General features: G+C 42.4%; 1 protein-coding gene across 7 annotated transcripts in view; it reads right to left on the reverse strand.

The window, feature by feature from the left end:
• Nucleotides 1-18,882, reverse strand: part of igsf9ba (immunoglobulin superfamily, member 9Ba) — a 117,720-nt gene that overhangs the window by 88,517 nt on the left and 10,321 nt on the right. For all 7 annotated transcript variants that reach the window (XR_005131721.1, XR_005131722.1, XM_037546654.1 and 4 more), the window contains exon 2: nt 4,178-4,375. Coding sequence is in view for 5 of the 7 variants with exons in the window: in XM_037546654.1 (XP_037402551.1) it covers nt 4,178-4,375 (198 nt within the window). In the remaining 2 variants the exon portion in view is untranslated. The remainder of the gene's footprint in view (nt 1-4,177; nt 4,376-18,882) is intronic.

Genomic DNA, 18,882 nt, shown 5'->3' on the forward strand with positions numbered 1-18,882 from the left:
CTATGTTCTTTTTTTGTATCCTAACAATGTTACATGTGCTGTGTTACCCAGGTCTGGTGATTGTGTTGTGGATAACACATGCAGGTTCAAACCCCTGCTGAACTGACATGTTTCCACCAGAGAGGGCTCCAAATCCCCAAACTTACACAGTGTTGCTTTAAAATATTATAAATTAGGAATTTTATGTTATGATCTTATGAGGTTAATTTGGAAAGATTACAACTTGAATTTGATTAAAAATGTCAGATTTTTTTTCAGGTTTACGTTAGTGCAGTGTTGCTTGCATGCTCTTATCAGGAGCACAGGCCAGGCTTTTTAGCTGCTTAATGAACATAATCCTGCAGAAGGACGCACACAAGCACTGATGGGGGGAGGATTTGTGATGGCCATGTTGCACTTTAGGGACTGTATACATGGCCTGCTTGGAGTGAAAGTGATTTCCTGCTATCTGAAGATCATTTGAACAGGAAACATTGGATAAACTGCATGAATCAATCGGCCAGAATGAAAATTTAATGCCATGACAAGCATTTCATGCTTATGCACAGGAAATTCTGGTCTTTGCAGTTGGAGCATGGTCTAAATGAAATATTACAGAAACCTAGAACGGAAACGTTCTTTAACTGGATGTGTTCTGTGTTAAGTATACTGGTGGTGAATGAAGTGCAGAGATGTTTAAGCGCAAAAAGCATGCAATCACGTTCCTCTAACCGTTCGGCTTATATAATTAGTTATTGTTACGGCCAACAGTGTAAGCTCGCCAGCTAGCACTCAGTGAATTACATTTTTAATACATGCAGTAAGATGAATTATAAAGAAAACAATGGCATTAATTAGCCGTCAGATGCCTCTGCTGGTTCACAAACACTTCACAACATGAATGACAGACACCTTTTGAGCCACTGATGAAAGAGTAGCCTACTGAGGCACTGGTAGTGCAAATTTCTACGGTAATACCTAAGAAAATGTTACCTGCTCTTTCAGTTTACTCATTTAGATTGACTGCCATCAGTTCAGATCGAGCAAGAAGTGCCGTATTGAGGAGCCAGAGCATGCAAAGCTTTATATGTTATACGGAGAACCTTGCACTGAACACGGAATGTAATGAGCAACCAGTGAAGACTCTGAAGAACGGGCGTGACGTGGTCATTCTTTTTTGAAATGGTGACAATCCTAGCAGCTGCATTTTGAACATACTGTCGCCTAGTGAGGGTTTTGACAGGGAGGCCAGAAAAAAGAACATCGCAGTCGTCCAACCGTGACGTCACTAATGCACGCACAAGTGTTTCTACATCGGCTTGGCTGAGAAATGGCCAGAGGCGAGAATTATTGCCAAGATGGAAATATGCTGTCTTAACAATGGAATTGATGTGGATGTCAAAAGAGAGCATAGGGTCAAAAATAACTCCGAGGTTAGGGACGTAGGGAGAAGGCGGTACCAGAATCCCATCAATGTCGATGCCAAGGTGTGTAGCACATATTATCAATGATATTTTTTTTTCTTTTCTACTGCAAGAATCTATTGAGCTTCACCAGCTCAAATGACATGCAAATGAGTGTTGTTATGGCAATGGGATTTGTAACTTGAAGACCTGAATATAGAAAACTAAACCCAAAGCTCTTTCAGTGCAGAGAATAGAGACGGAATTCTGCGCTGGAGAAATGCATCCGTGAGCCCAAAGCATTAGGGTGTCGGGCTGCTCTGTAACTGCATGAGGCGAATGCCACGTGGAAGAAAGAGCGGTGGTGAAGGATGAGCTGCAGCGCAGCCATATTGCAGGGGTGCTGAAATTGAACGTGTGACTTCATACCTAATTTAAAATGTGATGAAGCGGCAGCCAAACAGCAGGACAATCAGTTCGTTTACTTCCCTCTACTTTCTCGCTAAAAATCAATTATTTACTTTACGCGAGCTGCGGGTTTATTGGAATTGCACTATAAAGATGTGGATCAGAGAGCCAATTCAGACTCCCTCTGAACGGCCGTCTCTTATTTAGATTCACAAGGAGAGGTTGATATTCCGATTAAAATTGCATGCTCTCCCTGTGGGAGAGTCTAATCAGCTATTATAGTATCTTTGTGTCTATTAGGGCTGCAGCGGTGTTGAATTGTGGCCTTTTGCATGCTGCATGCTCTTACCGGCACATATCCTTATTTGCATAAGAGATGATGAACTCTTTTTAGCCCTCCGCAATCTCTGGTTTGAGACAGATTATGCAAAAACTGCTCACAGGCCAAGGTAATCGAGAATCGCTCGGGCAATGGGTCGGCAGCCTGAGCCGACAGTTTCCTCAAGTCTGCCGCTGTGCTTTGCACGTCGTGATGGCTGATGACGCTAGTGTGGGTGAGTGTCTCACGGCTGCAGAGGATGTGTGTGCATGTAGAGAAGTGTGATTCTTCGCCAGATCTTACAGCAGCCATGCGATAATTAAGGCAGCGTAAAGCATTTTTAACAGGAGCAAGTGGCAGGCTAGCTGGGGGCCTTGCTAAAGCCTCACTGCTAAAGCCTTGCTAGTGCCTGACAGTCACCCCCTCTGGCCCCAGCTCCTTAGGCCTTAGGATGAAGGCCTCCCTCTTATGTGGCTCAGGCTTAGTGGGTAAAAACACAAGCTAAGGCTCTGTAAACCTTTGACCAGTAAACACATTAGATCAGATTCAAGTAGCTCCTCATTAGCAGGTTCATGCCAAACATGGTCTGCTTTATGTATATTGTATAATCAGCTTTGTAATGCATCTAAATATAAGATTTTAAGTAGAAACTGAAGTCCAACAGAAAAAACTATCACATTTTCAAGACATGCTGGCTTCCATACAAGCACTAGGGCTTTAATCAGGCCTGATGTGTTTTTAATCAAATCTGAATATGGTGAACATTCCCAACCTGACCCAACCCTGAAGAAAAGATTAAGATTAATAGTCCCACAACGGGGAAATTTCACCTCCGCATTTAACCCATCTGTGAAGTGAAACACCACATACACACTAGTGAGCACACACACACTAGGGGGCAGTGAGCACACTTGCCCGGAGCGATGGGCAGCCCAATCCGGAGCACCCGGGGAGCAGTTGGGGGTTAGGTGTCTTGCTCAAGGACACCTCAGTCATGTGCTGTCGGCTCTGGGGATCGAACCAGCGACCTTCCGGCCACGAGGCTGGTTCCCTAAGCTCCAGCCCACAACTGCCCCAAAAAAACAACCATTGGTCGGCATTGGACGTTTGGATTAGATGTTTTAAACCAATACTTGATATTGTATATGTATTTTTGTACTTCAGAAGAGCAGACTAGAGCGCTAGGCTACTTCAATATCTGCATTTCTTTTATTTTACTACATTTGTAACCCTTAATATTAAATAATCAATTACTCTGTAAAGCTAATTCATGTAGATTGAGTAGCCTCAATTTCTACTGTCCATAAAAATAATGAATATTGGCACCGGCCTACAAATCAATGCACCCTCAAACCAAACAAAACATCCTAAAATTAATTTGCATTTTTTTGCACTCCACAAACCCCGTAGGGTCATTGCTACCGTGCAGCATGTCGAATTATTTCTGAAATGTTCTTGTGGCTGCGCTCAACTTTATAAGCTTGAATAGATTTGAATATTTTCACTCAAGCATTGGCCTCATGAGCCACCACAACAGGTGACTCCATCTTTGCAGAAGAATAAAAAACTGGTCATAAGAGGATAGAGGAAGAATAAATAAGGCAGAAAAACTAAAGCAGGGGTAAAACGCAGGTCAAAATCCATTCAAGGTGGCAGGCAAATAGAAACCTGAATTTAAAACCTTGACGAAATCCTAAAACTGGCAAATATATAAGAAATGATGTGGAAATCTGACGGTCGGTTCAAACAAATGGGTAACACTATCATAGGAGCTTGGGCAAATATGTTATTAGTAGAGGTGGGGATTATTTTGATATTTTATTGATATTGTGATATATTTTATCATTGTGATAAACAAGTCACATTTCTTAGCATACTGTGGAAAACTGAACAAATGTCTGTTTCATTAAAAAGATTAAAATTAGCCCTATAAAAAAACTAAATTAGCCCTATTTAGTGGATTTGATGCAGTGCAATACGTGAAACATTGAAAAAATGAGTTTTTATAGCAGTTTTTAAAACGACGTAAGATCAATCTCATGGACTAAGCTATAGTGTCCAAACTCACCAGCATACTCTGGGTCCACATGAGGAGGATAGAAGCGGAAGTTGATGAAAAAGGGAATAGGCACTCCGAACTTGAACCACTCCACCACGTAGGGGGTCTGCTGGCCGTTGAGGGGGTGGCTCACATCACATCCCAGAACTACGCTCTCTCCTGCACGGGCCGTCACAAACTGGGGCTCCTCTCTCACTCCGTGGGCACCTAGAGGCAACCAGACTCACGTTAAGGGGCTGAATGATGGCACACTAGATGTCTTAGGTGTCACAAATGTTTAAATATTCCAGAATAAAGTGAACATTTTTCATTTTAACATTAAAAATGAATGGGGTCAATCGTCCAGGGACAGCTTTTGAACTCCACTTTGGGCTTTTTTTTAAACCAAGCCAGACATTTGGCAAGTTACACGATATCAAGGGTCTTATGAAGCAATAAAAGCTGTTTGGCTGCTAACAGCACCATCTTGTGGAGAACTGTCATCCTGCTTACCATGAGTGAGCGAGTGCATTACATTGCACAGTGGTGCTCTGCATTGAAAAATGGTCCAAATTAAAAATGTTGTTGTTGACAGTTTCCCAAATACTTAAGTAGCACTCATAGGCCCTCATATATTTCCATTTTAAAATGAAACAGTAGATAAAAGTTAGACAGCATTAATGAGATGACAAGCAGCTGGTCCTGCCAGCACATTGATCACTGCTACTTCACACTTGGATGGATTTTACCAAGGGAGCCAGAGTTTGAGCCAATCAATGCTCAGGCCCATCACACGCCTATGAGTGACCTATTGGAAACTCTAAAGGTCATTGTACCTGCCTCAGCAAAAAATATACTTAAGAATGGATTTCCCCCCCTTGGCTCCACTACTGGCATTGAGCACTTTCCCCTCTATCAGAGTTAGCATGGCTTCATCGCCTCAATGAAGGGGAAAATCACCTCCGGAATCATAAAACCTGCTGACGGTGCATTCTCCACCTCTGAGACACTGTATGGAAGGCTAAGTGGCTCAGTACCAGTGAAAACCTCTCAATAACAGCCACAAAAAGAAAGCTACAGTGCGTCTTTAGGAACAATGGAAAGTTCCATTTTTTTCCCATAACCGGAACGTCAGAGGTTCTAAAGCAAAGCCAGATGAGTTCCATCCATACCCCAACGGAAAAATGTTTTCTATTGTATTTACAGGGTTCTCTGCATTAAAACAGCGTCTATGTGCACATGGCACTCCTATGCACCAGTTAGTGAATGTATTTACCAGTTTAATCTGCTTTATCTGGTGGAAGAGTTAATCCACTTTATTTGATTTAGCCAGCACAGCTTTTGGGCTGAAACAGAGCAGATTTAATCAAATTATGCATTTTTTTTTTAAAGTGGGGCCCAGGGCTGTCCAGCCATGGGGCCAGGCCCTGAAATCCTCTCAGCTATTGTGAGAGCAAAAGGGTGTAAATGTGGGCCACACGAAGGGGTGGCTTTAGGTTTAATAAAAGGCCAACTAGGCATGTGCTGCACACTTTCCTAAACCCAGCAGATCCTGCACATGACCCGCTCTGCACAGGCTTACACTCTCTCTCCATGAAAGCCTTCCAGTAACACACGCACAGGATGTAGGTCAAGGAGCTGCAGGTTTACACTTGTTAGTGAAGATATTGTACACTCTAATTGGAGGCTCATTAGAAAATGTTAGCTGAGCCATTTATTACACACAGATTATTCTTAACAAGAAATATTGTGTGTTTGGAGCTGCAACGAAAGCAACTGTACATGAAAAAAGCATTATAATTTGTTTAGCGTGCATCAGAGGGTGGCAATTCAAAGCAAGAGCAGAACCAGGGCAGGAATTTTTTTAAAGGGGTAATTTTTGCCCTCTGTGACTGAAATCCAAAGACTTTTTATACACCAATGGAGACACTGTGCGAAATATACATATTTGAACTGAATTTAAGCTCAACAATTTACTTAACATCAGCCAGCCTGTTGTCAGCTAGCTAACTCATTCATAGATAATCACCAAATGAAGTAAAACCATCAGTACTTGCGAAACATTCTGCCAACAGCCATTTCATTCTCAAGCCAATCTAATAACATTTTTCAATGCCAGACAACATGACTCATTTAATGTTAGCAGTTTTGGCTTTTGGTGGTGATGATGGTGCTCACAGTGGCTTTCAATGTTATTTATATGAGACTTTGAAACGCTGATGACACAAAAAATGAATAAGAAGAAAGTTTATTTATACTCCGCACAGGTACAAGCATTATAAATGCTGCTAAACTGCATTGCGTCACAAAGCCTTCAGGATGGCTCAGTACACACCAAGCCGACTGTTGGCTGTTGGACGCTGTCAGGCCATTTGTGAGTGTCGGTGGCGAGCGCTGTCGTTGGTCAGTATGGTGTGTACGGCACCTCTGGCACTTGTAGGTTGTTGTCGGCACTTTTTCAGTGATTGAGTGTGTTAAATTGACATTGGCCATCGGCCATGCCACAACGGGGAAATTTCACCTCCACATTTAACCCATCCGTGACGTGAAACACCACATACACACTAGTGAACACACACACACTAGGGGGCAGTGAGCACACTTGCCCAGATCGGTGGGCAGCCCAATCCGCAGCGCCCGGGGAGCAGTTGGGGGTTAGGTGTCTTGCTCAAGGACACCTCAGTCATGTGCTGTCAGCTCTGGGGATCGAACCAGCGACCTTCCGGTCCTGGAACCTCCAGCCCACGACTGCCCTTCCAGCAGGGAATTCAAGCAAGAAGCAAAGCAAGTAAATGGCACTCTCAAGAGGACACACACACAACAGCCTAACTTTTCAATGTCAGCCATTTGTCATACGATTATAATGTGAACACATTTAATCTCACTGTTTAATATAAAAATGCTCATTTTTCACCTTTTTACTGACTCAGCGCTGCCAACGGTGGTTAACATTCACTTTCACACACCTTAACCACGCAAGTTAAGACAACCCCATCAAACACAGATATGTAGCTAATATTTATGTTTGCAATGACAATGACATTTGATAGTGTAGTTAATAGTACAATATCACAAAGACATAATATCGCTGACCCTTCCACAAACGAAATAAAGTTAATTATTTGTTTGCAGGCATGTTAGGCATATTACACATCTTGTGATTTACAAAGTAACTATAGATGCCTGGATATGTAATAACACACACTAACACACATTTGGGACTTAAATATAACTTATGCAGTCAGACTGACCTTTTCTTAACACCTTGATTAGGAATTCATAGCCGGAACTGAGTACTTACTCAGAATGTGTTAAATGCTTAAAAAACATCCCAACATGATAGAAATCTGGGACTAAATAACAACACAAATAATCTTTATTATTGCTATGCGGGTTAAATGCTTCCGTGCCATTGTTTGTGATCGATTTGTCAATAGAAACCTGAACCTCCTGAGGAGAAGCACTTCAGTCAGAGGATCCTATTCATAGTCTACACCAATTGCTCATGCCAATAAAGTCATTTCATTACAACTTTTTAATCACGTTTACACCGAGAGTTGGACGCTGACAGCAAATCATAAAGCAATGGCTTTACACAGCAAAGTCTCACGTAGAAATCTGTTGTATGTTATGGCATGCTAGCATCCACCTTGCAGGGTTGGCTTGGCACTCTATTGGATTTTGTTGTCAGCTCTAATTTAAATACAGACATTTTAAGTTGGTGACAGGCACACAGGTACCATTTGTAACTTTCTATGTCTCAGTTTGTAAGTGAATCCTTTTTTTAAGGCTCGAGCTTGAACTCTGCCTTTCGCTGTAGTGGCATAGCCAGTTCGCTTTCTGCCACCTGCTCAGTCGACTCTAACGCAGGCAGAATATTTCCAAAATAAGAGGATATAAAGTATAAAATATTTTTTAAAAATATTAAAGAGAGTCCGTTACCAGCAACCAAGCAGCAGTTCGTCATCTGGTTGAATTTCACAGGCACTGGGCTTTTTCGAGACGTCATTATGAAGCCACATTCGCACGTCTTCTCTCTAAAAGCTCAGTGCTTTTTATGCTTGTAGCATTTCAGAGATGCGTGACAACTTAAAAAGTAAGCAAATAACATTTTCGTTCCCTAACCAGATATTTCAGCTATAGCCTCGAAACACAGCGGTCACATGAAAAACAAGGTGGACAGAGAGTTGTTCCCTTTCACACAGCCATGTTCAGTCAGTGTGTGTGGGCTGTCAGCAGTACTTACTGCAGCGTGTTCAAGCGAAAATTTTCAGAGGAGACATTGTGGCGAGCTGACAGAAGCCTATCATCAGCTGGACATTGTTGGTGGAAGTTCTTAACATCTGTTTCATGACAGGCGGCTTGCTTAACCGCAGTATTTGTTGAGGTGGAACATCCCTAAGATTTGCCAAAAACAGAAAGAATGCCTCCGTCAAATCCGCCACCCAGCTGTTCACAGCTGGCGTAGAACGATTAACTGATTCTAATGGCATCAATAGAATGGTCTGAGTATTGCTGGTCGCACCGACTGCTGTTAGGATGAGATGATTGTAAACTTTCATGATTGTAAACTTGTAACTTTACTGTGGCTGTTGGAAGGCATGCACTACCATACCCCTTGGTTATCTGCCCAGCCACACCTTCACGGTCTCAGGCACAAGCTCCAGCCAGTAGCAGTATGCTACTGTAACGGTTGGGAGCGAGGAGGCGGATGCATATGCGGAGATAAGCGACATTTATTATGGGCAAATCCAGGGTCATAGTCTAAATGGTCCAGGGTCATAGAGCCAACACGGATTGATCGGGTGGGGGGGGCGTACATAACAGAAACCAGAATCAAAGAGAACAAGCAGCACAGAACAAACAACAGTGCATAGACCAGCGACCAGACAGGGGAAAACACAGGCTTTAAATACATGAGAAACAGGCGGGAACACAGGTGGAAACAATCAGGGGTGGAGTCACGAAACAAGGGGGCTGTACTAAAAAACCAAAACAAAGAACACGCAGGCTAAACTAAAACACACCACGAACACACAGACAGGACTGGGAGGGGCCAATCGTGACAGCTACAATATTGTATGTTCATTCATATTCACATATTACATTTGTAGCACAGTGTTGTGGGAGCATTTCTACCCCTGTGTATTAAGGGGCAAAAAAGTTGAATTTAGGTGAGATTTTGCAGGTTGCCCTGTAAGCAGAAGTGTAGCAAGTTTCTGCCTGACTCTGAATGAGAGTACAGAAGGCCGAGTAGGTCAGTGGAGCTTCAGTATTCCAGTGGCTGCAGCCTCACTCGTGGGAGCGCTCACCTTTTAATCCACTTTAGTCCGCTCATGCTCCCACAGGCACAACAAAGTCACATGAACCCTTCAGCACACATCCACACACCCATCACTCACACTGCACATTTGCACTGCAAAAACGTGCCCGCTATGACCACAGCAGGGCAGCATGTATACTTCATCCCCCCAGGGGCCGAATGGTTTTGTCCTATTTGTTCCTGAGGGACACTGAATTACAGCTAATATGCACTCTGCTTCAGTTCAGCACAGACTGTCATCGCCTGCATCATAATGCACTTCTTCTGAAAGTCCGTATACAGACACTGAGACAATTTCTGTGCACATATTGTGAGGCAGTTTAGTTGTTTGGGCTTCGTACTCCAGCATATTGGATTTAAAATGAAACAATAAGAGGTACATATATCAGCATAAAGTTGATTATTTATATTAAAGCAATTTCCTTCGTATATAGCTCTATTTTAGAGAAAATAAGTAAGTAGACAAATTACCATGATTACATTGAATTGTGACTCACTTAGTGTTTACGCTGACATATTTAACATCAAACCAAAAGATTTAAACAAAGGTCATATGAGTAAAAAGTCAAAACTGATTGGGCAGATTTTGATATGCAGTAACTGTAATATCAAAGCAGTAATGCGTACTTACGTACTGTGGTTTTACACAATGCAAACACACTTTTACAGAGCGCAAAGCAAAGCTAATAAGCAGCTCTTCTGGAGTGACTCTCCATTCTGGTTTACTTCAATGCTTTCGCTTTTCCCCTTGTCTTCAGAAAATGAAATTAATGCTCAGTAGCTTCAGATCGGTTGAAGAATTTGGAAAATCCACAGTTGCAGAGTGAAGCAGTGGCTACTGAGTGTTGAGGATGTGTGGTTGGAGGAGAGCGGTTAAGATGCTTCTGTACACTTCGGAATTCATCCTGCTACTGTTGTTAGTAGCCACATCATTAATAAAGACAAGTGACATACACTCACCGGCCACTTTATTAGGTACACATGTTCAATTGCTTGTTAACACAAATAGCTAATCAGCCAATCACACGGCCGCAACTCAACGCATTTAGGCGTGTAGAGGTGGTCAAGAGCATCAGAACGGGGAAGAAAGGGGATTTAAGGGACTCTGAACGTGGCGTGGTTATTGGTGCCAGACGGGCTGGTCTGAGTATTTCAGAAACTGCTGATCTACTGGGATTTTCACACACAACCATCTCTAGGGTTTACAGAGAACGGTCCGAAAAAGAGGAAATATCCAGTGAGCGGTCAGTTGTGTGGACGAAAAGGCCTTGTTGATGTGAGAGGTCAGAGGAGAATGGACAGACTGGTTCCAGATGATAGAAAGGCAACAGGAACTCAAATAACCAACCAAAATCTCTGAGGAACGTTTCCAACACCTTGGTGAAAGTCTGCCACGAGGAATTAAGGCAGCTCTGAAGGCAAAAGTGGATCCAACCTTTTACTAGCAAGCAATAAAGTGGCCGGTGAGTATATACTCATATACTTCATCTCATCTGTCCAAAAGATTTTGTCTCAAGAGTCCATGGGCTTCCTTGATAGGGAAGGAAAGTGGTCAGACCCCCCCACATCAAGTTTTTTCCACATTTATAGAAAGAAGACCATTCTTACACAGAACCACAGGTTCTGCTCTGCTACTCTCTACCTGCACTGTACACTTTACATACTGACCACTGTTTACACCACTAGTACTTCTGCACTTACTGTACTGCAGTTCACCAGCACATTTCTGTCTATATACCTGATACACTTGAATATCTGACTATGCACTAACTGTCTAGACGTCCAGTACACCTATAACACCTGCCTACGCACATCTTGTCTACGGTCAACACCTGGACCTACTGACTGCACGTTTTGTCTGTCTTTTGTCTTTGCACTTTTTACTATGCATCTGTTACTACTGCACTGGAAAAGTAGCCCGATAGTGTTTCGTTATGCTGCACTACCCAATATTGTATAATGACAATAAAGTTGAATTGAATTGAATTGAAGGTCATTTGTTTCCCTGTGGTCATCTCCATCACCTTAAACTTCACTTTTTAAGTAGCCTATGTTTTATAAGTAGCCAGTGTTAAAGCTAATTTTCCGGATTTGCTATGTTACGTTAGTGTCAGGCCAACAGTGGTAAATGCTCACTCTGCCACATCGAGTTGGCATCTCTTATGGCAACTGTGGCTTAATTACAGGCACTTGAAGTGTAAGATACTCAGGTACCACAGTTGATTTTGACATGCATTACATTTTGGTCATATTTTTTACCCCATTTACAACAACAAAGCCTCTTCTAAAGGTTTGAAATAGGGCGTTATGACTGATTCCTATATGAAATATTATAGAGATAAGAAAAAAAACTTTTAAGTTAAAGCTGATATTCTGCACTTTAACACCATTGTTTCATTTCAATTTCAATGTGCTGGAGTGCAGATCCAAAAAAAAAACCCAGAAACTGTATGCACTGTATGCATTTATTCATTTCTATCTCTGTGCCTAACCCTATCAACAATACAAACTATAGAACCTTATATTGCTTTATAAGAGAGCATAACCTGCATAATTAGATTGGGAGCTGCTCCAGAATAACCCATTCGTCTGAGCATGGTCAGCTTAAAGAACAGCCTTGACTGCCTGCACAGCACCGAGTTAAAAGAATTCCCATCCAGGCCAAGAACAATATACTGCCTGTCTAATAACTCTGCAGAACCTTTATGAGATCATAACAAGGAGAAGATCAGCACATGGCAGGCCACTACTATTGCTGTTTTCATTTCCTTAATGGAAATACAGTGACCCGGCCTTTTTCACACAGAGAACATTTCATGATACAACATCTCAGGAATATTAAATATGGAGGTCTTAATGAAAGAATGTGAAGCTCACATCGTTAACACAGTTAACACATTTACCCTCTGGACTTGTGAAATTGTGAGAATAAACCAAATTCTACCTTAATTCAGTCTTTGTATCACGTATTTTACCCTGTCACTTACTCCTCTATGAAGAAAAGGCCATTGTTGGTGTTGGTTTTATATTCTAATGAACATTGCTCTCACTGGCTGTCTCACTGCAGGGGGCGGAGTAGTGGGCGTGGATATTGTTCTGCGGTGGACAGCACAATGGTGCAGTGGTGCACAACGAAGAGAGACCATCCGTGTTTGACTCTTTAAGCTTGTTAAGCTTGTCTGACAGCCAGATGCGTTAACTAAATCGTGGGCAAGTGCCAGCCACACAGTGTTTAATGCACAAAGCTTGTCATTTAGTGTGTAAGTAGCTTTGTTTAACCACTTGCCACATTAACTTCTTTTCATTTTTTAACTTTTAACAGGGCTTGGCAACAGGATAATTATTGTGTTAAATTACATCATATGTCACAATATGCTTTTCTGAGCATATTATGGGTGTCGTCAGCACTTAATAACCACTTTCCAACCGCATGTTTGAACAAAAAGAGAGTGGAATTAGTCCCGTTTAGCTGGATTTGGTGCAGAGTGTGTATAATGTTGAATCCAAGGAACTGTATTCATAGCTTTTTCTAGTATGTTTAAAATGCAGAACTATGTTGCCTGCTCTAAATTATTAGATGTCAGAAAAAATAATGACAGGGGGCAGTCGTGGGCTGCAGGTTAGGGAACTGGCCCTGTGACTGGAAGGTTGCCGGTTCGATCCCCAGGGCTGACAGTCCATGACTGAGGTGTCCTTGAGCAAGACACCTAACCCCCAACTGCTCCCCGGGTGCCGTGGATAGGGCTGCCCACCGCTCTGGGCAAGTGTGCTCACTGCCCCCTAGTGTGTGCGTTCACTAGTGTGTATGTGGTGTTTCACTTCACAGATGGGTTAAATGCGGAGGTGGAATTTCCCTGGTTGTGGGATCAAAAAAGTATCACTTAACTTAACAAACTGTGCATCATAAAAACTTTCTGAAGTATTGTGACATAGACCATTGTAGTCGTGTGTCATTCTGTAGTCCTCAGTATGCCCGTATTAGGAACTCCGGGTCTAAGCCCCATATCTCTTCGGCCAACCGCACCCGGAACAAGATAACATTTTGTCCTGCGCACATTCTTCTCCCGAATACCACGGGATCCTCCGAATTACATCAGTTTGATGTCACTAAGCTACACAAAACTAAGGCGGGCTGTGCCAGTGCTATGATGAGCTGTGCTACCTTATCAAAATGTTCCTAGTAGGACATTTTGATAGACTAAAACTCCTTATCAAAAATACTACCCATATTAAAACTACGAGGCTGAATGGTGCTTCTTTTTTTGCAGCTTCTTCTTTGCATGCTCCTGCCCCCTTAAATGGTGTAGCAGAGCTGTGACAAGCTATCACAAACATTAGCAAACAAGACAAAATACTGACCTGTTAGTTTGGTGAATCAGCAAAAATAAGTTAATGCTACTCAGGTGTTAAGCGTAAACAGTGAAGCTTCCTCCTATCATGCCTTTCAACCCTCCATGAAGCGGAAGCTTCTTTTTCGGAGGCTGCTTGTTCGAATTTTCCCATTCCACCTTAAATGGCACAAACTTCTGCACCATTTAAGGAGGAATGGGAAAAGTCAAACAAAAATGTCCTCAGAAAAATGTCACCAGCGTTAAAATAATAATGAGGATATTCTGAGAGCCTAAATCAGTTTATCAGGGGGTCAGCAGTGACAGTAAGATGAACCTGTACTGGATTAGCCAGGGTGCAGGGACGTCTGTAGATCTTTTCAAATCAAGCTAAAAGGAAAGATCTATCGCGTTTCAGTGAGCACTGGATGAAAATCAGAGAACCTGATTTTGTTTTTATTTCATTTATTTCATCCGCCCTTAGTCTACAAATGAATATGTACACTGCCAAAACCTGCTTAAGGAGGCTGTCAGTCAAAGTCACAACTCTTTAATGGCCTCGTAATTCAGAGGATCCAGTGGTGATCGAGAGAGGAATGTCCACAGGACAAAACGTATCAGGTTCTGAAGCTTTTTATTTAACACAGGGTGCGCTAGAAGCAATTTTTCCAAAGCCCTATTCCAGTTAGTTCCTAATATGGGCATCAGAACACGGCGCCAACTACAAAGTGATGACACGACTCCAGAGGTCTATTAGATTTTGCCCTAGTGCCCACCTCTTATCTGTTATATCTTAATGCTAATAATGTTTGCTACTGCCCCAATTAGATTTTATTGTTATGTTAGCACCAATCTAACAGAAGTGTGCAGTGACACTTCATAGCAGCTCTTTAGATCATAACAGACAAGTAACACATGCTTTAGTTTCAGTGTCACAGTTGCCACGTTTACATGCAGCCTGATAATCCGTTAATAATCCGACTAATAGCGCAATCGGAATAGAATACGTCCATGTAAACACCTCAATCGGTAATAGACTAATCCGATTGAGGCCAATCGGAATACAGTTTCTGTCCGATTGAACGAGGGGGGTAAAACTCTGAATAATCCGTTAAATATTAGAATAATAGCCGTGTAAACGCCTGAATCCGATTACACTCCAACCGGAAGGTGTAAGGACGTTCTGCGCATGCGCGGCGCGTCACAGCGAAAGGTTTATAACGGGTCTGCGGAGGAGACGAGGTTTATACTCTGAGCTTTAAAAGACGGCGGCGGGACGGACGTCCAGCTTATGTTTACATTTACGGCATTTGGCTGACGCTCTTATCCAGAGCGACTTACAATTTGATCATTTTACACAGGGAGGCCAAGGTGGTGTTAGGAGTCTTGCCCAAGGACTCTTATTGGTATAGTGTAGGGTGCTTGCCCTGATCGGGGATTGAACCCCAGTCTACAAGGCAAAGGTGTTAACCACTACACTAACCAACCACCACACGTGTCCCATATGTGTCTCAGAGCAGGACGTCTTCCTTTATAAGTGCCTGTGAAGGACGTTTCTCTGAGCCTGACGTCAGTTTAAAGCCATTAAAAACTCAAGCGCCGACTGGAAACTCATCTCACGTGGACTGGACCTCACGTGATGTTCGCAGTCATGGTAACGTTCACTCTCAGCGCTGCTCCACGCATGCGCGTCATTCTGCATCGGATTACTTGTAGTCGGCATGTAAACGAAGATTTTCATCAGATTGTTGAGCAGAGTGAGAATAAACACCTCAGTCTGAGTCTGTAATCCGATTGTTTTCAATCGGATTGGCAAAAATCTTTGCATGTAACCACAGCCAGTGTGAATAATGAATATCTGAATATTTCTGAAGCTTGTTATCTTAGCAATGTGCCCATCTTACTCTAGTGAGGACAGAATATAGTCCAATTAGCAGAAAGCCTGTTTACACCAACACTTTTTCAGATGAAACCTACACACAAGTGACAAGTAACGTATGCGTGAGCTGGCAAAGAAATGTGGTTTTACTAAACAAATGGTGTGCAAATCAGTGTTAAGTAATACATAAACCTCTAGATTTTCATTTTGTTCCCTGTATACACTGAGTTGCCAGTTTATGCCAGTTTGAATCTGCACTTATTGGTCAATGTATAGGAAACATCTACCATTGTCCACTACTCAAGTATCTGGTCAGCTGTAAGTAATCTAGTCTTAAAACATACCAATTATTACTCTCAGTTGTTGAGTGACAAAGGGCTTGTCTTCACAGTAGTAACATGCAGGCGTAGGATCTTTATGCGGGGCTAAACATGCAGAGTGAGATCAACCTCAGTCTGCACACTCTGAGACCAGTTGGAGCACTGAGGCCCACTAGGAGTAGGCAGTCAAGCCGTGACTGAAGCTGAGGTGGACTCTCAAGGACGGAGGGCCACCCTCCGCTGCGTGGGCCATTGAGAGATCTGTAATAGAATGCCGGCCTGCATTTAGTGAAGGTCACTTCACAGAGAGCAACTGGTCAGAGCAGTGCCAAGCAGGCAACACATGGACATGCATGAGAATGAATGAGTGACCAGCTAAAATGGCACCATGAACCCAGCAGATTTCAATAGACAGGGAGTTTGTTAGAACGACCTTACCATCCATAAACGGCAGGACAAATACAAGAACCTAAACTAATATGTCTACGCACTGTTGTGCTAATATATTTAACGTATTCTCTGAAAAGGTTTCGTTTTATTTACTCCTTAATCTGTAGGCTTATTATCCAGTTGTTACTTTTAAGAGTTCTAATTAAGCACATATTTAAAATGAACTGGTAAGTCATATTAAACTAATAGGTAAGCTATGTTGCTTTTAGGCCGGTCTGAATTAACACATTGTCTGATTGCACAGGCAGCACAGTGGCACGGTGGGTAGGCTGGGTTTGATTCCCCGGCCGGGTGACCGGGGTCCTCTCTGTGTGGAGTTTGCATGTTCTCCCCGTGTCTGCGTGGGCTTCCTCCCACAGTCCAAAGACATGCAGTCAGGCCAATTGGACATGCTGAATTGCCCCTGGGTGTGAGTGTGTCTGTCTGTCTGCCCTGCGATGTGTCATATGATTATATTGCAAACAGAATCTGTATTGGGTGTGTTTTCAGCAGTTGGGTTGAGGCAAATGCAACTAAACTGCAGAAAGTGAAAAATGTATTTACTGATACGTCATGGGTCTTACAAAAAAACCCAAAATGTCTAACTTCTGGCAGGTGCTATAGAGGGCAGAGGTGAGAAATGTTTATTATAAATGTTTATTAGAGCTTGAGCTGTCTGTCATCAGTTGGGAGCTATTAAGCATTGACAGCTAGTAAGCTAATTAACCAGTTTGGTTGTTTTAGGCTTGTACGTAATAGCTGTATAAAACGAGCAAAAAAGACCACCTTATTTATTTATATGAAAATTAATTGCTAGCTAAAAGTTTTTGAGCATGACAGGCCTAGCACTTGTGCATTGATTGAGATTAAAGCAGTCTATAGTGAGCATATGCACTCTGTATGTAGACAAAAAGCTTAGATTAAATAACATCCTCATATACACAATGTAGGATACATAGAACACAATAACAACTGCTACTGCAACAGCAACATTTATCCACATTCAACCACTAGGGGGAGCTGGGTTGTATAATCGCATACTTAAAAATGATGGCAGTGTTCAAAACTGATGTCAGTATTTCAAAAGTAGGATGTATTAAGTTTCGATTCTACATCTGAACAGCCAGATAAACACAGTCCAAATCACTTATATTTTAGAGGGGTTCACTGGGAAACGGGTAAATATCAGACCCATGAAAAAACGAAGCATGATAATAGTCGAGTGATGGTGTGACAGATGGCTAAGAGGTAAACAAACCCCAGAGCTATTTTAATTTCGGCTTTCACACCACTTACTTGACTTCGTGCTCTCAGGTAAACTCTGAACGGGTGTCATTTTAGATTCAGTTACCTAAAAGTACCAGTTAAAATGACCTAAATTCAGTTATCAAGCCTGTGTTGTGGTGTGTGACATATTTAAGTTAAGTGATATTTTTTTAATCCCACAAATGGGAAAATTCCACCTCTGCATTTAACCCATTTGTGAAGTGTAACACCACATACACATTACTGAACACACACACACACAAGGGGGCAGTGAGCACACTTGCCCGGAGCGGTGGGCAGCCCTATCCACGGCACCCGGGGAGCAGTTAGGGGTTAGGTGTCTTGCTCAAGGACACCTCAGTCATGTGCTGTCAGTGCTGGGGATCAAACCAGCAACTTTCCGGTCACAGGGCCAGTTCCCTGACCTCCAGCCCACGACTGCCCCCAATATTTGGCCTGTTAGCTAAGATATCACTAGCTTAGCCAAAATGCTACCGTTCCAAACACCACAGAGCAGGTTCGATTTTGACATTCTGTCACTCCAACACCAGTCACTCGACCTTTTCTCCCTCAGACATTAGTTTTTATCATATACAACTGGCACTTGACCTGAATCCTGCTCGCTAAGTTAATGTTACAGATACAAACACCTCAGAACAGGCTGAATTTCACCTTTCTGGCCCTTCAGTGCCAATTACCCGACTTCCCTTCCTCAGATTTGAATCATCATCTAAACTTGTGTCCCTTAATTAGCTAGAATTGAACATGTTATATGGTGAGTAGAGCTATTATCATGCTACCTAAGCTTATGCTAACCAGCTGTTCTCTCCTAATTAGCACTGTTTAATATTTAGAGTCTATCATTAGAAAGATTGTTTCATATTTATTGAAAGATGGCTCATTTACTGAAGGTGTGAAACAAGCGGCCAAGCCTACCCATAGGCACACTACCTGATGATCTACAGCCTTATTACCCAGTAACTACTTAAAATGGGCAACTACTATGAAACTACCATTTACGTTAAAGGGTTATGAGATTGAACAGTTGAAGTGTTGGCCTACATACAAGCCCTCACCGTTTAATAGGTTAAACTGAACAGTTTCATTGTTGCGTCATCAAATTTACAAATGCTGCAGACACTTTCCTGAACTCAAGTGCCCAGGATAGAAAAATAAAGTTAGTAAACTGC

This window comes from Pygocentrus nattereri, chromosome 17 (genome assembly GCF_015220715.1).
Source record: "Pygocentrus nattereri isolate fPygNat1 chromosome 17, fPygNat1.pri, whole genome shotgun sequence".
Classification (NCBI taxonomy): Eukaryota; Metazoa; Chordata; class Actinopteri; order Characiformes; family Serrasalmidae; genus Pygocentrus; species Pygocentrus nattereri.